Source organism: Diabrotica virgifera, chromosome 3, assembly GCF_917563875.1.
Source record: "Diabrotica virgifera virgifera chromosome 3, PGI_DIABVI_V3a".
In the NCBI taxonomy this organism is placed as follows: Eukaryota; Metazoa; Arthropoda; class Insecta; order Coleoptera; family Chrysomelidae; genus Diabrotica; species Diabrotica virgifera.
In genome coordinates this window covers 205,501,297-205,522,850 of record NC_065445.1, presented here as the reverse complement: position 1 = coordinate 205,522,850, position 21,554 = coordinate 205,501,297, and the positions used below count along the sequence as shown (strand labels likewise).

The following is a 21,554-nucleotide window of genomic DNA, read 5'->3' as shown; positions in this document are numbered from 1 at the left end:
AGGACTGTCAAATTTCAAGAGCGTTAAAGATGAGGTTGATCAACTGCTTAATATTCCCAATACAGATTACGGATGTGAATCTTGGACCCTGACAAATTCGGAAAGAAGAAAGATAGACGCCACTGAAATGTTCTGTTGGAGACGAATGCTACGAATTCCTTGGACAGACCATAGAACAAATAATTCGATTTTAAGAGAGGTAAAAGTTATCCAACGGCTCTCCAGTAAAGTCCATCTCCAACAATTAAAATACTTTGGACATGTTATGAGAGCCAACACAGAAAACATGGAAATACTGATTATACAAGGAAAGGTGGAAGGCCGAAGATCACGAGGAAGATCCCCAACAAGATGGATCGATCAGATTACAGGAAAATGCAAAAGACCTATGCATGAATTAAAAGAAATGACCGGAGACAGAGATCTTTGGAGACGGACAATACACGACATCACGTCGACCACTACACCCCCTCCGGGGGGTCAGGATTGAAGAGAGAGATGATACTTTAAAACATCGCTTTCGGAAAGAAATCCTATTCCTATGATACAGGGGGGGTTAAGGATAACAGGATAAGGAACAGCAGAAAATAAACTCAATGTTTCCTTTATTACCGCCTCTAAATATTTCTCTATTTCAAAGCAGATAAAAATAGGGTAAATCAAGGGTAGATGGACGTCGATATAGACGGACCTGTCGAATATTTCGATGGTGTGCTACAGCAGAGCTGCTGTGCTGCTGTAGTTGCAGCTCTTAACTTGTTCACTACCAGTGTTTTGTATGCTTTTTACGTTCAGGCCCAAGCGGTATATTGCAGATGAGAAACAATCTTCGTGCATTGTACCAAGATGCACAGAAGCAGCTTTCCACGGATAATGAAGTCTTATGAGATAAATTTACGTCACCCATTTCGTGAAAATATGTCTCTGGCATGAACATGCAAAAAAAATTTCTCGGTCATATTGACCAAGCTGGTCTTATGCAAAGCTACTTTCTCGGTCATATTAGAGTTAAGTAGACGGAACATTGCTTATAGTCTTTCTCATTGTTTTCACATGTATTTTAGAAGATAATTTCATTTGTTTGTTGTGGTGAGTTGAAAAAATTTTTAAACTCGACTTCTGTCTTACGTGGCTAAGTTCGTTTACATGATTTCGAAGTGAGATTAATGCTATAATTTTATTGTACACCTAGGTATAATCTTAACCTAAAACAGCGTGCCGGTAACGTGTTGTTTGTCTGAACAAAGGGCTGGTCCATATATCCATGATAATTGGGATAAACGGACTAGTGAAATTTGGGATAGTGGGATCACTTAAAAATCCCTCAAGGCCATTTCCATTTTGTAAGGGCAGTGACGATAAAGGTGATTTACTTTGTTTGAATGAAATTGAATGTGTAGCTTTTTATGAAGATTACGCCTAAACCACTAAAAGAGAAGATTGGATCAAATATACCAAACGTTTACGTTGGATGTACGAAAACTGTATTAAATTTAGCGAAAGATGCAATGGTTGTGGTAACAGAGAATTGAAGGATAAAGAAAGTGCTAAAAATCAACAATATAAAGAAGAAAAAAACTAAAAAAATATGTTAAGATGTAAAATTGTTTGTTTCATTTTGTACCGTCCTCCCAGAAAAAACTTATAATTTCAACTATTATGTGTTATAGTATTACATTTTTTTATAATAATTATTGAAATTATTGCAATAGGTGGATTTATTGAAAAAAATATATTTTTTATTAGAATGTCCTTGAAATTGCTGGTCCAACTATTCCTAAGCCGGAGGGAAGGGGATTGATGGACCACTTGTCATTTTTAAAAATTTAAAAACAAGTAGTATAATATGTATTATATAAAACTGCAGCATTTCAATGAATAATGAACGTTTTTCATATAATCCGGTCAACTTAAACATCAAAATAGTTGGCAAATAACAAAAATTGCCGGAGAGCCAAATTTTGGTGGAGAGCTAGAGTTTACTATAACAAATAAAGTTTTAAAAGTCCCCATCGATCCCATATGTGCAACAAAAGTTATTCGGGGTCATAGGTCAAAATTTGAGATTTTTTCGATTTTTCTCGAAAACAGTAAGTTTTATCAAAAAATAACATCAAACCAAAGTTGTAGATCTTAACATTCTCTACAGAAATAGTCCTTACATTTTTTTCCTAAGAGTTACCATTCCTGAGATATGGCGATTTTAAAATTTACCTTATACATTATATACACATATAAGCCACGCATATACATAATGTGGCACTTAAGACAAGTATTAATGCCTATTTGTGTCACTATTATATAATATATTATACTGTTCTGAAAATATTTCTTCAAAAGATAATCAGTCCCAAACTGAATTTCCTTTATCCACGTGGCCTTGAAAAACATTTGGCCAGACAGTAGAACCACTCTTCGAAAAATTGGAAGTAAAATCTTTAATCGCGCATGGCGACCGCGCAATGTTCCTAGCCGCTTTTACCCCATTCTCGCATTGCTAGTCGCATAGAAACGTACGGGTTTTAACAGGGAAAACCCGCATCCACCACTATAGCCGGAGAGATAGAAGCGGATTTTGTGGGTGATAAGTAATATGGAAAAACTATACGGATACATGTTGAATTAGTTGTGTACATGACTTTCACCAACGGCCGGAAACCAGAGTGGGGGCCGAGGGTAGTTATAAGGGGGCAAAGTCGCGGTTTTTATTATTTTTTTTGTGACGCTCATGATCGAGATAGTGCACCAAAATTTGGGAATAAGTAGGTCATGACGTAACTAAGTAAAATCTCTAGGGGCGGAACGCTGCGTGGCCGACAAAGGGGTGGGGGTAGGGGTGAATATAAAAAATATAAAGGGTATTTTGCGACGTTCGTGATTGAGATAGTGGACCAAAATTTGGGAATAAGTAGACCATGGCATTACTAAGTAAAATCCCCAGAGCCGGAAACCAGAGTGGGGGACGAAGGTAGTTTTAAGGGGTCAAAGTCGCCGTTTTTATTATTTTTTTTTTGTGACGCTCATGATGGAGATAGTGCACCAAAATTTGCGAATAAGTAGGTCATGACGTAACTAAGTAAAATCTCCAGGAGTGGAAAGCTGCGTGGCCGACAAAGGGGTGGGGCAGGGGTGAATATAAAAAAATATAAGTGGTTTTTGCGACGTTCGTGAATGAGATAGTGCACCAAAATTTGGGAATAAGTAGACCATGACATATCTAAGTAATATCCCCAGAGGCGGAGACCAGAGTGGCGTACGAGGGTAGTTATAAGGGGTCAAAGTCGCCGTTTTTATTATTTTTTTTTTGTGACGCTCATGATGGAGATAATGCACCAAAATTTGGAAATAAGTAGGTCATGAGTCATGACGTACCTAAGTAAAATCTCTAGGGGCGCAACGCTGCGTGGCCGGCAAAGAGGTGGGGGTAGGGGTGAATATAAAAAATATAAAGGGTATTTTGCGACGTTCGTGATTGAGATAGTGGACCAAAATTTGGGAATAAGTAGACTATGGCATTACTAAGTAAAATCCCCAGAGCCGGAAACCAGAGTGGGGGACGAAGGTAGTTTTAAGGGGTCAAAGTCGCCGTTTTTATTATTTTTTTTTGTGACGCTCATGATGGAGATAGTGCACCAAAATTTGCGAATAAGTAGGTCATGACGTAACTAAGTAAAATCTCCAGGAGTGGAAAGCTGCGTGGCCGACAAAGGGGTGGGGCAGGGGTGAATATAAAAAAATATAAGTGGTTTTTGCGACGTTCGTGAATGAGATAGTGCACCAAAATTTGGGAATAAGTATCTCGATCATGAGCGTCATAAAAAAAATAATAAAAACCGCGACTTTGACCCCTTATAACTACCCTCGGCCCCCACTCTGGTTTCCAGCCGTTGGTGAAAGTCGTATACACAACTAATTCAACATATCCACGTATAGTTTTTCCATATTACTTATCACGCACAAAATCCGCTCCCAGCTCTTAGACTACTGGTGAATTACCAATAATTGCGTACTGCCGGTATTATTTCTTGAGATCAAAGTGCCGACATGGAAGAGGTTTTACTGCAAGGGCGAATATAAGGGGGGGCCGAGGGGGCCCGGGCCCCTTCCGAAATAAAAATAAATAAATGAAAAATGGTTGATGAAGTTAAAAAATACAAGTTAACACAAAATATTGAAGTGGATGGAGATTGATTGATTTTATGGAGATTGATATATACTGTTTGTTGTGCATGCTGGAGGGTTCGGAAGGATTTATCCAAGGAGCATAACTGGTTTATAGAGCCTACACTACTATTTTATAGTGGAGATTATCATTGTCAAATGAATTCCAAAATTTTTGAAAAATATGTAATAGAAAAATTGTTAAGACATTAAACAAGAAAAAGGGGAAAAAGCTCGGACTCGGAAGTAGGTGCTAATTATGGTAACCCCTCACTTACGTCCGTGCATTATTCTCCCCTTCCTTTTTTGGGATCTCCCTAAACGGCAACTTTGCTCAGAGTCGTTCTTAACGGAGCCAGTACATTTTACTTACTACCGCTTTAATTTTAGCGATATGGCAACGCTGTGCGGAACGTTCTCGGCGCATGCTGTGTTGATTGTTTTCAGAGAAGCGTCAGTTACAAACTGCAATTAAGTGGTGTTGAGTTTGCTTTATTTGTTATTCGTTTGTTGTTATCCGTTGTTATATAGTTCAGCTCATTTCGTTATGAAGAGACAAGCTTCAATTGAAACCTTTTTTACGAAAAGGCTAAACGTAAGTGAACCTAGTGAAGTTAACTGTGCCGTTAGCAATGATGCTGCGTCTTCTGTTGTGTGCTACTACGAGCACCGATCCATTTCCAGTAGCAGAGGACCGTAACCAGTTAGGCTTATTACAAGTAAGAGCAAACAAATATGATATTGGACACTATTGTCAAATCAACTCTACTCAAAGCTTAACAAACGAAGAAAAAAATTCACTGTTAGAAAATGTTTGGAAACCTCCGATTGGATATAAATTTCCTACTATTTCTAGTTCAAACCATGCTAGATTTTTTCAAATGAAATGGCTAGAAGAATTTAAGTGGTTAGCATATTCCGAGGAAAAATCTGGGTCATTTTGTAAATACTGCGTAATATTTTCTCACTCCGAAACTGTAGGAAAAGGAGACCACCAAATGTCAGGGGCATTGGTAAATAAGGCTTTCACTAATTTGAAAAAGGCAAAAGAAGTATTTGGTAAACACGAAAAATGTACATATCACAAACGATCAATTTTGGTAGCTCAAAATACAAAATCTGTTGTAACTAAAAAATCGGAGAGTGTTATCAATCAACTAAATGCTCAAAGAATAATAGATATTAAAGAAAACAGGAAAAAGCTTATTCCTATAATAGAAAGTATATGATTTTGCGGGAGGCAACAAATAGCACTAAGAGGCCACCGTGACAGTGGACGAATAGGCTTAGAAGAGCCAGAAAAAAATGATGGAAATTTCCGATCTTTGCTCAGATACAGGGCTAACAGTGGAGACAATGATCTAAAACTTCAATTATTGAGCAGTGGTGGTAAGAGTATGTACACAAGTTCTTTTATTCAAAATGAACTGATTAGCACGTTTGGTCATTTGATTCAAAGTCAGATTGTCACAAATGTCAGAAAATCTATTTTTTACTCTGTTTTGGCAGACGAAACAACTGACATTAGTCAAGTTGAACAGTTTTCTCTTTGTGTACGGTATGTCGACGACTCATCATATAAAATCAGACAAGATTTCCTGACTTTTGTTCCAGTGTATGACGTTACTGGGGCAGCATTAGCTAACACAGTTTTGGATACCTTGTCAAGCTTAGGGCTTGACCTGAACAAATTGAGAGGCCAAGGGTACGATGGTGCTTCCACGATGAGAGGGCCCTTCAGAGGGGTGCAAGCGTGCATCAAACAGAAACTGCCTCTAGCGTTGTACACACACTGTTCTTCACATACCCTAAACTTATGTTTATCAGATGCAAGTAACATACCTTCTATAAAAAATTGCATGGGCGTTATTAAAGAAGTCTGCGCATTCTTCCATAAGTCAGCCAAAAGAACTGAAGTATTAAAATTAACCATTACTGAATGTTGTCCTGAACAAAAGAAAAAGAAACTTATTTCTTTATGTGAAACAAGATGGGTGGAGAGGCATGACTCGGTGCTTTTATTTAAGGAACTATTGGAACCCGTCAGTCTTTCCCTTTTGAAAATTGAAGAAGAATCAAGTGACTCAGCGCCTAAGGCACACGCTCTAGGTAGTTCTATCACTCAATTTCAATTTCTTGTAAATACTTTTGTTTTGAGCCATATGCTGTCTAAAACACATAACTTATCTGAGAATCTTCAAAAAAAGAACTTAGATCTCACACAGGCTGTGAAAAATGTTTCGAATGTCTTAGATCTGCTTTCAAAAGAAAGGGAAAATGCCGATAACAACTTTAAAGTCCTGTATAGTCAAATACAGGAGCGGGCTGACAAACTTAAGATTAAAGAGGAGGTTCCTAGAATTTGCCGCCTTCAAACAGCCCGCAACAACGTTCCATACAGTACCCAAGAAGAGTACTATCGCCGAGCTGTTTATTTACCTTACCTAGACGATTTTTGCAATTCGCTGAAGGAACGCTTTGAGTCTCACAAGGAAACAGTTGCATCCTTACAAAACATCCTTCCAGAATTTTGTATCAAAACTGATTTCTGTGCATTGGAACCTGCTTTCAATTCCTATGAAGAGGATTTGTCCCATAAAGAGGTTGTGGAAAGCGAGTTCATGCTGTGGAAAGAAAGGTGGAGCCAAGAGAAGTATGAAAATCTTCCCAAGTCAGCCGTAAGCTCTCTTGAAAAATGTGACCAAGATTTCTTCCCAAACATTTATGTTCTATTAAAACTGCTAGCAGTTCTGCCTGCTTCTGTGGCAACCGTGGAAAGATCGTTCTCAAGTTTAAGAAGGCTAAAAACATACTTGAGAAATAGCACTTCGGAAAATAGGCTTAATGGGCTAGCGTTGCTTTCAACAATGAAGAAGTTCTTGACAAGTTTGCGAGTGTACCAAGAAACCTTGATTTTGTGTTGTAAACTTAAAATATAAAAGTTGTAATAAAGTTGTAAACTTAAAATATTAAATTAAAATAAAAATATACCAATTCTTTAAATTGTTTTTCGTGGGAGTATACCGAACCCCCCTCTGCTTATTCCATACCCCCCGGATTCCCCGGTTATTGCCCCCCCCCAAAATATTTTCCTATATCCGCCACTGTTTTACTGTCTCTCTTTATACTGTGTATAAAAAAAAACAAATTGTCTATTTTAAACAATGGCTACAGTATTGTCCGTAGGTCTTGTTCATATTATCTGTTTCTTTTAGTGCTAAAGGTTCAGTTCAAGTGAATATAAGTTCTTATTACAAGCGTCTACCATTTAGCAGGCATTACGGGCTTATAGTGACAGTGGTATTTGACGGCTACAGTGACTCGACAAAGAATATTAAAGCTGCAGAACAATGTCGTCGAACTACAAAAACATCATCGGCTTCTGAGATTATCTAACAACAATTTTTCGCTAACATTAATAATAAATCTCGTTTCATTTCCATGTTAACTGACAAATTAACAGCTGCGAATAGTGAAGTGAAACAAGCTAAAAATGACGCAGATGTCCTTATAATTATTGAGACAGAATTTCAAAAATTTAAGGCAACAAACACAACAAATTGTAGTTGGTGAAGATGTTGATTTGTTAGTACTGCTTACTGCAAGGACTCCAGTAGATAAAGTTATTTATTTTCTGAAACCTGGAAGGGCTCAATAGCGAACAGAGATACATTCTTCGAAAAGTTTATAGGCTTATCCCAAATACCAAAATATATTTTATTTTTACATGCGATAACCGGCTGCGACACTACGTCAGCAATATACAGAAGGGGCAAAACATCAGTAATTAAATTATTCGAAAAAAAAATGATTTGACTGACTGCTGTAAAGGTTTTACAGAACTTGAGTCCACACCGCAAACAATAATTACGGAACGAATTCTCTTCCGTCTTGCGATTTATGGAGCTCCAAAAAAAATTAGTTGTCTTGATAAATACCGATAGTTAACTTTTTTAAAAAATACGCGAAACAAGAAACAAGTACAACTATCATGTCTTCCTCCAACTTCAGCATCTGCTTCTCAACATTTGTATCGAGTATATTATCAAGTTCAAACATGGCTAGGCAATGAACTGAATCCAGAAGGCTGGGGTTGGAAATTAATAGATAATACTCAGGAACCGATTAAAGCCTTACTCCCACCTGCTCCAGAAAATCTCCTAACACTATTTTTTGCAATTGCAAAAAAGGTTGTAGTGCCAAATGTGAATGTAAAAATGTCGGGTTGCTGTGTTCTCTAGCGTGTACCAACTGCCAAGGTCAGTCTTGCTTAAATGTCCAGTTTAGTACAACAGAGGAAGACTCCTGTGATTTTAATGAAGAGACCTATGACTAGGGAGCGGATTTTATGCTAAATGCATATTGCTTGCATATTTCGCATATTTGAAAACTTTACCAAATTTTGCATATTTTTAAAGAAATGTGCATATTATGTGTCTATTTAAAAACACTTTTGTCCAAACGAAAAAATTCTAAAATTTTTTAATTCGTCACAAAATATTCCCCCGCGCATGCTGTCATATCTTTTCGAAAACTACCTAAAATCGGCTCAATCATTACCTTTTCGGTTTTTCTTAGAAAACACCCGATCTTTACCCACAAAGTGCGTATAGTGCGCCGTCATAAAATGATTGTAGAATGTTAAATATCCTATTGTTAAGAGAGTATTTACACCTCTAAACATTGTTTTACGATTCTCTAACGGAAATTTAAATTTGATTTAAATCAGATCCCGTAAATCAGTAAAATTAGTCATCTTTAGTCTCTCAATGCGAATGTTTAGTTTTTGTGTAAAAGTACTTCTGTTTGTGAATAGTGCAATATACCGAAGAATTCTAGCTTGGTTTATTCCCGGATCAGAAACTATCCCCAGCTTCTTAAACCAATGGAAAAGTATATTTGCAAAAAATGTAGTAAAATGGTGAGTTTAAGATTGCTTTCTTCATCTTTTTTCTTTAATAAATAATATTTGGCTGCTTCCTCAACATTTTAAGTTTAAACAGCTTGAAAAAGTATGTGTTATTGTCGTAGATAACATCTTAGCGAAAATTTTCGGTTACAAAAACGTCGGGACAGAACTACATAAGTCAAAATGCAAGAAGATGAGCGAATCGAAAGTTGATCATTGATCAGTTATACTTTGACAGTAGACAATCGTTGATAAATTCATCCAATGAGCAATATAAATTTAATTCGCATTTATCCGAGGTGATTATTTGTGCAAACATACCTTTGAAACAATTGGAAAATCCTATGTTTAAAAGTTTTTTGGAAATATATTCCAAGAAAAGTGTTCCCGATGAAAGTACATTGAGAAAAAATTACGTACCTCTTTACAACGATATCATAAAAAAATCAAGAAGATAGTGGAAAATCGATACATTCATTTTATTTTAGATAAATATGTGGTTTCTCACAATGCGAATTTTTTGAAATTATTGTGCATATCTTGCGCATATTTCGTAATTTTTTACTGCATATATATGCGCATATTTAATCAAAATTGCTCGCATATAAATCCGCTCCCTACCTATGACTCAGTCACGTTTGAACAATTTTTGGACATCCAGCAAGGGAAAGAGGAAGAAGATGAAATCGAAGAAGACTTGACTGTTGAAATAGACTTTCAAGAATATGCATCTGATTAAAACATCAAACAGAAATCAAAACAATAGTTAACCTAATAATCAATAGCAATATCAATAATCAATATCAATAATAATGTAATATCTAGAACTTGACCGGTATTGTTTCCATAAATTATCCTAAAATTGTCAAAACAGTTAGTGGAGTAGGCCCACAGGGGAAACCACGGGAAAAAACGCGCCGAGTACACTACCTCACAGGTGGTGTGGAAACGTGTGCATATAATGTGACTCTAGAATCGCGATATCTCAGGAATGGCAACTCTTGGAAAAAAATAGTAAGGACTATTTTTGTAGAGAATTTTAAGATCTACAACTTTGGTTTAAGGTTCTTTTTTGATAAAATTTATTGTTTTCGAAAAAAATCCAAAAAATCTCAAATTTTGACCTTTGATCCCGAATAACTTTTGTTGCACACATGGGATCGATGGGGACTTTAAAACTTTATTTGTTATGGTACACCCTAGCTCTCCACCAAAATTTGGCTCTCCGGCAATTTTTGTTATTTCAAATGTCTATATAGACTCGGTTAATAACAGAATGTCACAGTTGTTATTTCATCACTAAGTAAAGTCCAAATGAAAAAAAGTTTTCCATTTTACCCGGATTTACCCTAACTATATACATATTTCAAAATAGATTACCTCCATCGATATCTTCGTGCAAAGTTCTTCCAATCAAGGGAACAGGAGGAAATAATCTCAAGCTTTCCTTAACTACTCTCTCTAAATATTTCAATTGTGGTAGATCATCAGGGAAAGCTCTTCTGTCTGGTCCCAAAATATCAATCAACTCTTCAAAAACTTTTTGCTGCAAAAAGAAAGAGTAGATTTATGCGTGAAGTCTAAATATGTTTAATCAATAAACCAATAATTGTAACAATTATTTTATTTAAAAAAAATAGGTTTAGTGCATTAAAATGTTACATTTTTAAGCCGTATCTTGAATTTGTTAGAGGAGTCAATTTTATTTCTGTAATGTGTAGGGTGGATCAGTAGAAGCTCAAGTCCAAGTTTTTGGGGTTGCCACCCTTGTCTCCCGGCCGCCATCTTGGAAATGGGTGCAAAGGGGTTTCGCGCTATATCTCGTAAACTACCAACCCTATGGAAAATCTAATTAAATATAAAATGTAGCAAATTAAATTTTCTACAATTTTGTTTCTATTACTTTTTATCGTCAAGTGATCAACAATAAAGATATAAACAAAAATATGTAAAATTTTTTTAACAAGTTTCCTTTTGGATGTTATACCTTTTTTTCAGTTCATTTTAAAATAAAATAACATTATAGCAATTTTGTAGAGGGTTTTTCAGCGAACAATTTCCACTATAATAAAGTTGTTTAATTCTATTTATTTATGTAAGTGTTACAGCGCTCCAAACTTGACCATATTCTCGAATGCTCATAGGGATATAATAAAAACAAAAGTTAGGCTTACTTTTCTATCTATATATATTTTTTATTCATACAATTTATCATGATTTTAACATTCTTATGCTATTTTTAATGTGTTTTTGACCTTTCTCCCCACTATAAAACTTATAACCCTAAGCATATATAGAAAAGGTCCAATATGTTGTCTGAGGACAAATTTGCTGGTTCAGAAGAAGAATGACGCAACCGCAAAATGCAAAACTCTTAAGAAGAGCAAAAAACCATTTTTGATATCAAAATCATAAAGTATGATCAAAATTAGCCATTTACGACACCGTGGTCAGGATCTCGAAATATAACAGATTTTTGGGGTGGGCCGCTTGTCTATGAAGTAGGGTAGCAGCACCATTTTTGGCCATCTTTAGGAATTTCTTGGCCTTAATAAATCATTAAAAATCAAAAATTAGAGCTGCGGACTTGTAATTGAGCAAACGTATGACGTTAAATTTGTTTGATTTAATAGCCACTTACGTTTGAAGTTAAATTATAAGGACATTTTGTTGGGTATTTTTAATTCAGAAAGCATATAAAAACTAACTTTGTACCATTTGTGACCACTTTGCTCCTAATGTGGTTTATTCAGAAACCATTTGTGGCCATTTGTTTAATTCTACATAGATAAGGATGATAGTTTCTAGTATTTTGAGTTACCTAACACATTTTTTTACTAAAGGTAGAAAAATTATATTTAATTACTAGAAATGTTAATAAAATTACATGAAAAGGATAGTAATTTTAATAAAAAAAATTGTTATTACAACAGTTTTAATCAACACGAATTACTAAAATTTATAATATTTATTGATCTCTTCAACAAAAAAGTAACCCCTTGAATTTTTTTTTAAAGGTGGTTGAATTTCTTCCATTACCTCATCCTTTTCATACCAAATTTCATCCTTTTTTTGTGGCCACTTCCAATCATTCCCATAGTTTTCCATTGTGCTGATTAAAACCTTGCCATTTTTTTCGTCAGTAATTATTCCTAGGAAAAACTTACTTTCGTACTGTACAATTACGTATGTAGATAATTTGTCCGCAGTACATATGTCAAGAGGGTTCTCTTCAACTACATTCTGTATATTTTTGGCCTCCTCACAGACAGGTTCCCCTGATTCTTGTGTGAGATTGGTCTTTTCTAACCCGTTTCCAATTACTTGTTTTACATCTTCAGGGGCCTTTACATTACTCACGGAAACTGTTTTGTTTATTAGTTCGGTTTTTTTTTAGTCTCTTTAGATTTTATCTTAATTCCATTTTTCCTAGAAGTTTTTTTTAGATTCTCTTCTTTACAGGCTCTTTTCGCCTCTTTGTCTTGCTTCTTTTTTTCTTTTTTTTTTAAATTTCAAGTTCTTTTTCTTTTTCTTTAGCCACCGCAAGTTCCAACCATGTATTACATGTTAGCACAGAAGGTAAGATTTCACGCTTTCTGGTTTTCTTGGAAATGTTTTCGTCACTGGGATAAATTAGAATGTTACTTAATAGGTCTACAGGCCTTCTTTTCGGAGTATAGACAATGGTAGTACCAACAGATGAAGTCATTAAGTCAACATTTGAAGGTATAGGCGAGTCCGTCAATTTATTAATAACACTGCTATTTTCCAATAGATCCATCGATTCATTGTCCATAACCACATCAGAATTTTTTGCTAACTCTTTATCTATTAACATTTCTGTAGCATTGTCTATGAAACTGCTTTCTTTAAAGGAAGGATTATTATACTCTGGAAAGTCAAATTCTACAATATTAGAGACTGTTGGAGTTGATATTAGTACATTATTATCTTCCACTTCAATTACAATGGAATTGTCTACCATATAATGGTTAGGAATTTCCTCAGCCGACAATTTGCTGACACTCTCAATAGGGTCATGTAATAAATCTTCTTCGTTTTTAAACTGTACCCATATATTGTACCGGGTGTCCCAATAAGAATGGCTCTCGGCCATATCTCAGGAACCGTTTATAGTAGAGCTTTGAAATAAAAAATTTTATAACAAAAGTTGCCTCAGGAAAAGCCTGGAAATTATTTTCATAATTGTGGGTCCACCGCTGGAGGGCGTAATTGAATATCAAAAATAAAAAAATCTAAATTTTACAAAATTTTCCTAATGAAGGGGCACTGGAAATCCGATTATTATATTCTTACATGCTGTACTTACTTTCATTCCACCTCGAATAGCTTCCAATGCATTCTTTACTTGCTGAGGTTCGTATTGAAAACATGTTCGTTTTGGTCGTTGTCGTACATTATTATTTTTTTTCTTGATTTCAATTTTCTTTTTACTCCGTGCCATTATCTGTAATAATAACAAACATTTATAAATAAATTATTAGTTATATTTTTATGTACATGATGTTTTACCGGTAACGGTATGGTTTCTTATTTGTTTTAAATAAATGTCAATGTATAGTAAATGCATACTCCAGGGTTCTCCATAAAAAAATTATATTTTTGTTTTACAACCCCATTTTGGGATACCTTGATTATTACAAAATATTTTTAAATCATTTTGTTAACGAACGGTCCGTTGCGAGTAAAACACCCTGTAGAGTATAACTGGCTACTATGGGAACACGCGTGTTTTTAAAGTAGTCAGTAAATTATGTCATATGACCAAAATTGGATTTAACTGTTCCATTAGTAGCCACTATTAAACAGTTGCTGTGGCCACAAATAGGTCAGAAGTGTTCTAATAGTAGCCAGCAAATGGCCATTAATGGTGTGAATACAAAAATAAATGTTCCATTTGTGGCCACCCAATTTAATAATGTATCGAGATAAAATAAAGAGTTTAAAAACAGATGAAATCGTAAAGAAATCATACCCAAAACTTAAAATCATACGTTGATCACAAAATTTTAATATTTGGCTTAAATACAGCTTAAATAAACTTACCTGTTTTCTTACGTATATCGTTAACAGAAGGTCTAATACACAGTGTCACCTACTTCACGAATAAGTAGAAACTAACCTGTAAATCAGAATAAGTCGCAAATTGTAGAGCGATCGTGTTAGAACGAATATAGTCGAAATTCTTCCGATTTCCGTAAAGGCGGTAAACTCGGACCTTATTATATTAGATTATTGGTTTAGGTGGCCACTAACGGTGAAGTGGCCAAAAATGGTGCTGCTACCCTAATATAACTTTTTTCCTATTGTATATTTGACTAAAAATTTTCCAAAAGATCTTCTTCATGAATCATATTTTACTGTTTTGTTGGTTAAAATTATAAACTAAAAAGTTTGTCAATCGACGTTTTTAAGTAAAACGAAATATGATGAAAAAATGTTTAAAAATTAACAACTGCTTTTTAAATGTGTCTAAATATTTTGTACTAATTTCATTGTTATCTACATACTTCAAAAATGACACTGTAAAATTTTCAAAAGGAAATATTTACAGAGACCAAAGATAGAGCTAGGTAAATTTGAAAAATCATCAAAATTGATTTTTTTTTTCATTTTTTTATAAAATTTGATTTTTGAACATGTTGCACCAAATCCAGATAAAAATAAACTTCATATTCGGATTCAGCGACGTCGAAAACATAAAAATAGACAAAAATTGGTCATTCACCTTAAATTTGATTTTCGTGGTTGGCATAACGGTTGATGCCGCTCGCCTAATATAATATAGCTTCGTTGCCAAGTCAAAAGCTGCTAAGTGGGACTTTTTCACAAAAGGAGATATCTGTACCATTTAACAGATTTTTACGTTGGTCACCGTCCTATAAATACAGGTAGGTAATTCATATAATTGCTGTAATATCCAAGTTTGAAAAATATGTTATGTGAGCGGGTATCGCAAAACATGCTATGTGGATTCCTCATCCACGTAGAGCTAGATAATAAACAAATCGCAATGATAATTTTATTGTGAAATAAAATTGTGAACCAATTGTGAAATTGTATTGTGAACGAAAAAAAGTTATAACCTCCAAAAGAAACTTCTTACAACATTTTCTCTTATTTTTGTTTATAACTTTTTTGTTGGTCACTTGACGATAAAAAGTAATATATATATTGTAGAAAATTTAATTTGCTACATTTTATGTGTAATTAAATTTTCTGTAGGATTGCTAGTTTAGGAGATACAACGCGATAGTCCTTTGCACCCCTTTTTCCAATATGGCGGCAGGGGGACAAGGGTGGCGACACAAAAAATTGGAACTTAAGCTTCTACTGAACCCCTCTACACATTAAAAAAATAAAATTGACTCCTCTAAGAAATGCAACCCTAAATGTAACATTTCAATGGACTAGTTTTATAAATAAGTTCTTAAAAAAATAGTTTAAATGTCTGACAGCCTGACAGTTTTTAATTTTGTTGAGAAAGTTATGTGACCCTACCAAATTTATTAATTTTTTAGCATTATATTAAGTTAGTCCATTGTAATGTTACGTTTAGGGTTGCATTTCTTAGAGGAGTCAATTTTATTTTTTTAGTGTGTATGTGGGTTCAGTAGAAGCTTAAATTCAAGTTTTTGGGGTCGCTGCCCTTGTCACCCGGCCGCCATCTTGGAAAAAGGGGTGCAAAGGGTTTTCGCATTCTATCTCCTAAACTAGCAACCATACAGAAAATTTAATTACACATGAAATGTAGCAAATTAAATTTTCTACAATTTTTTATCTATTAATTTTTATCGTCAAGTGACCAACAAAAAAGTTATAAAAAAAATTAGAGAAAATTTTGTAAGATTCATTTTGGAGGTTATAACTATTTTCCGTTCATTTTACAATGAAATAATATCGTATCGGCTTTATAGAGGATTTTTTAACGAACAATTTCCGCTATAAAATTGTTTAATTTTATTTACTTCTCTAGGTTTTACAGCTCTCCAAACTTGACCAGATTCTCGAATTCTCATAGGAATACAATAAAAACAAAACCTTGGGCTTACTTTTCAATCTATGTATACATTTATGTACTATGATTTTAACATTCCTACGCCAGTATTAAGCTATTTTTGACCCTTTTCCCGGCCACCTATGAGGTAGAGTCTGGAGGCGCGTTTTTTGTGGCAATAGGCCTAATCCACGGACAATTTCTAGACCAAATAATATTATAGATTATTATAGGTTGAAAAAGATCTATCATAGTTATTATTTTTTCATTTTTTTCGATGGTCCAAGCTGCGAGTCAAGATTTGAATCAGTATCCGAGGTGAATTTTTGTGGTATAATGAGAGTTAGAGTTGGCTTCATTGTCGGTAATTCATCTTCCAATGCATTTTCTTCAATAATTAATGTAGATATGTCCACGATGTTGCCGCAACTTTCACCAACACAATAGAGGCACACTGCTGAACATTTGAGGTCTGATTTTCGGCAACCACATGCACTTCCAGTTTCCATTGCATCTGCTAAAGATGAATTTCATATTCTCGGGGGTACTTGAGGCGTGGAAGTTTGAATTGGTATCCAAAATTTTCCATGCTTTTTCCAGCCCCAATTTTCTGGATCCCAATGTTTACCGAGCCATGACTGAATCTGGTGATACACTCGGAGTCTGTGGAAATGGGCTGCATCTTGTGTTGGAGGAAGTGAGAAGAGATTAAATGCATTTTTTGTCACTGTTTTAGCGAATCGTTTGTATCTCAGCTCAGGGTTTCCAGAGAATCGTCTTTAGTTCTGCCATCTACAGAGACGAAAAACGTTCGCGGACACCAGTGAGTAAAGATGGCTCGACTTTTCCACTGACAAATAATTTTCCCCAGAGGTTTCTTACAAATAAAATAACCACCGCTCATGTTGCGCTCTTACAAAAAACGCAAAATGCTTATCGAATCACAAAAATATAAATTTTACCCACAAGACCCTCAATGGTATTATCTATAAAACTTAAAATACTTTTCACAATTTTTAATACGACTGCACGTGGCCAAATAGATAGCACAACTGTAAGAATAAATTACGTAGAGGAGGACCGGCTGCTGTGCCACCTAGGATAAATTATTATAATAATAAAAGTAATAGTAAGCAGATACTCAGTCCGGTACGGAAGAAAAATAACGTAACTGCAAATTTTGTAAATTCCTGTTTATTGCGCAGTTAACTTCTAAAATACTATGTAAAGATGATACAAAAAGACCGAACTGTAATAATATGCTGAGCCACTATAGGGTAGTTGCATCATTACTGAAATACGCGCTATGTTAGACCTTGTTTCAGATGCATAATGACGCAACTGTAGATAGGGTTGAAAATGGGGCGATTAAATATGGATAATGAAATTCGAACCAATATCGATGAAAATAAAAGCCATTGTTGTCAAAAAACTGATGCTCCTGGACGATTCCTCTTCATTTAATCCCTATTTTAAATATGTACAAAAATTTTTTTTGGTTTTTTGAAGAATTTTGCATTTTAAGGTTGCGTCATTCTACTTCTGGACCGGCGAATTTGTCCTCAAACAACTTCTTGGGGCTTTTCTATATATTCTTAGGTTTCCAAGTTTTATAGTTGGCAGAAAGGTCAAAAATAGATTAATAGTAGCATAGGAATGTTAAAAGCATAATAAATTGTATGAATAAAATAATATTAAGATAGAACAGTAAGCCTAACGTTTTGTTTTTATTGTATGCCTATGAGCATACCTTTGGAGCGCTGTAAAACCTAGATAAATAAATAGAATTAAACACCTTTATAGTGGAAATTGTTCTTTGAGAAACCCTCTACAAAATTGCTGTAATGTTATTTTATTTTAAAATGAACTGAAAAAAAGTTATAACTTCCAAAAGGAAACTTCTTAAAACATTTTTACTTATTTTTGTTTATATCTTTTTTGTTGGTCACTTGACAATAAAATATAATACAGACAAAATTGTAGAAAATTTAATTTGCTACAATTTATGTTTAATTAAAGTTTCCTTAGGGTTGGTAGTTTACGAGATATAGCGCGAAATCCCTTTGCACCCCTTTTCCAAGATGGCGGACGGGGGACAAGGGTGGCGACCCCAAAAACTTGAACTTAAGCTTCTACTGATCCCTCCTACACATAAAAAAATAAAACTGACTCCTCTAACAAATGCAAGGTATGGCCTAAAAAATGTAACATTTTAATGGACTAAGTATACTTAGTTACATTAACTTATTTTTTAAACGTTATCTCGCTATGTTTTAGCACCATCATTTTCACGAAAATGCTGGGAATATATTATTATAAATTTAGTATTTTGGCTGGTTTAATCACTTACTATCATCATCATCATCATTAGCTCGACAGCCCTTTCTGGGTCTTGGCCTGTTCCAGGATTCTTCTCCACTCTGATCTGTTTCGTGCTTTTTTTCTCCAGTTTTTTATTTTTAAGGTTTTTATATCATTTTCTATTTGTTCTAAATATCTCAGCTTCGGTCTTCCTCTTGTTCTTTTTCCTACTGGCCTCTTTTTGAATATTTTGTTTGGTATTTCGCCTTCCTCCATTCTTTCTACATGTCCCATCCAACGCAGCCGTCCTATTTTAATGAATGTTATGATATCTGGCTCCTGGTATATTTCGTATAGTTCAAAGTTGTACCTTCTTCGCCAAATTCCATTTTCTTTTGTGCCCTTATATATGTGTCGCAAGATTTTTCTTTCAAAGGTGACTAGCAATGTTTCCTCTCTTTTAGTGAGTGTCCAGGTTTCTGAGCCGTATGTGAGTACCGGTCTTATTAGGGTTTTGTATATTTGGCATTTTGTTTTCCTTGCGACGTTGTCTGATTTTAGTTGCCGAATTAAGCCATGGTAACTTTTATTGGCAATAAATATTCGCCTCTTCACTTCCTCTGCTACGTTATTATCAGATGTGACTAGGGATCCCAAGTATGTAAAGTTTTTTACCCCCTCAATGTTGTATTCTCCTATTGTTATATTTTGTGGCTGCCTTATTTCTGTGTTTTTACTTACCTGCATATATTTTGTTTTGTTCTGGTTGATTTTCAGGCCACTATTTTGTGCAGCTCGTTCTATTTGATTGAATGCCTCTATCATTTCTCTTCTTGATCTTGCGATTATGTCAACATCATCTGCAAATGCTAGTATTTGCACGCTTTTATTAATTATTGTTCCTCGAGTATTGACTGTTGTGTCCCTCATTATTTTCTCGAGTACAATGTTGAACAAGATGCATGATAGAGCGTCTCCCTGGCGTAGTCCCTTTTTCACATCTATTGTTTTCGTTAGTTCGTTTTGTATCCGGATTTTACTTTCTACTTTTAGAGATTCTTTTATCAGTTCTATTAGTTGTGTTGGTATATTAAATTCTTTCATTGCTTTTATTAAGAATTCTCGATTTATATTGTCATATGCGCTTTCGAAGTCTATGAAGAGATGATGTGTGTCGATGTTATGTTCACTTGTTTTTTCAAGGATCTGTCGCAGAACAAATATCTGGTCTATTGTTGACTTCTGTCTACAGAAGCCACTTTGGTACCTGCCAACTATTTTTTCAGCGTGTGGTCTAAGTCTTTCATAAATGACGTTGGACATTATTTTGTATGATGCATTCAGCAGCGTGATTCCACGGTAGTTTCCACATTCTAACTGATTCCCTTTTTTATGTAATGGTACAATAATACCACTATTCCACTCCGCTGGTAGCTGTTTATTTGACCATATCTTTGTTATCAATACATGTATTGTTTTCTGTAGTGCGTCTCCTCTTTCCTTCAGTAATTCCGATGCTACTTGATCCGATCCCGGTGATTTATTGTCCTTTAATTTGTCTACTGCTGTTCTAATCTCGGCTATTGTTGGTGGACTCTTTTCTCTGTTGTCTGCTTGGTCTAATGGTATATCAGGGTTCGTCTCACTCCCATCTCCTTCAAGCTTTTCCGTAAAATGTTCTGTCCATCTTCTTAGTATCTCTTGCTGTTCTGTCAATATATTACCTTCTTTATCTCTACACATCGTCGTTCTGGGTTTGAAGTCTTTTCTGCTTTTGTTCAGTTTCTGATAAAATTTTCTTGTCTCTGTCGATCTACTTAGTTCTTGCAGTTCCTGAAGTTCTTTGTTCATATATTCTCTCTTTTTTCTTCGGTGAGTTTTCTTTTCTTCTCTGCGTAGTTGTTTATATTCTTCCTCTGCTTGTCGGGTTCTGTGCCCCTGTTGTATCAGTAAATATGCTCTGTTTTTCTGTCTGTTATAATCTGATATTCTTCGTCAAACCAGTCATTCGTTCTTGTTCTTCTTTCTTTACCTTCTATGCCTAACACTTCTTTAGCTGTCTCTTTTATGATTTCTCTGCACTCTTCCCACTCCTTATTTGGGTTTTCATGTTTTGGTCTGTTTTCTAGTTTGATGCTTATCTTTTCTTTATACTCTTTATTTTTGTTTGTTTCTTTGAGTCCTTCTACCTTGTATCGTTCATGTTTAGAGCCCATTTCCTTTTTGATGTTTTAAATTCTAGCCCTTACTCTACTTTCGACCAGGTAGTGATCAGAATCCGCATTTGCCCCTCTTCTGGTGCGGACGTTTATTATATTCGATTGGTGTCTCGAGTCTACAATAACATGATCTACCATATTTACTGTCATTCCATCTGGGGACTTCCAGGTACCCTTGTGTATATCTTTGCGAGCGAAGTATGTGCTAGCAATCACCATGTTAAGTGATCTTGCTAGGTTTATTAACCTATTGCCATTGTCATTTGATTGCTCATGGAGACTGTGCCTACCTATTGTGGGTTGGAATTGCTGTTCTCTTCCAACTTTGGCGTTTAGGTCTCCATAGATTATTTTTATATCATTTTTTGGGCATGACTGATATGCGGACTCTAGTTCATCATAAAACTCTTCTTTAATTTCGTCTTCTTTTTCTTCTGTCGGGGCATGCGCATTAATTAGACTGTAATTAAAGAAACGTCCTTTAACGCTTAAAATGCACATTCTGGGGCTAATTGCTCTGAAATCTCTTATAGTATGTTTTACTCTCTTGTTTACTATGAATCCAGTGCCCAAGACGTGATCTTTAGGATCGCAGCTGTAGAAAATCGTGTGGCTTCTTTTTTCCATTATATTGTTTCCAATCCACCTCATTTCTTGTATGGCAGTTATGTCTATTTTGTATCTATTTAGTTCATTTAAGAGATTTTGGAGAGCTCCCAATCTATACAAGGTTCGAATATTCCATGTCGCAACCCTCAAATCGTATTCCTTTTTCTCGCACAGTCGTCGTCGTTTGATAAGTCCGGAATCACTTACTATACTGTTTAAAAATTATTGATAGGAGTTATTTATAACTGTTCCAGCGAACTTCGTACCGCCTCAGAATCAATAATAAATGTTGTGTTAAACTATTAGCTATACAAAATTTTTGTATAAATATTGAATT

At 35.0% G+C, this 21,554-nt stretch overlaps 1 protein-coding gene across 20 annotated transcripts in view; it reads right to left on the bottom strand.

Annotated features, from left to right (window-relative positions):
* Positions 1-21,554, bottom strand: part of LOC126882335 (cytochrome P450 4C1-like) — a 389,204-nt gene that overhangs the window by 202,934 nt on the left and 164,716 nt on the right. For 6 of the 20 annotated variants that reach the window (XM_050647215.1, XM_050647228.1, XM_050647229.1 and 3 more), the window contains one exon: positions 10,451-10,616. The exons of the other annotated variants lie outside the window; for them this stretch is intronic. In XM_050647215.1, the coding sequence (XP_050503172.1) occupies positions 10,451-10,616 (166 nt within the window). The remainder of the gene's footprint in view (positions 1-10,450; positions 10,617-21,554) is intronic. 20 annotated transcript variants of the gene reach the window in all.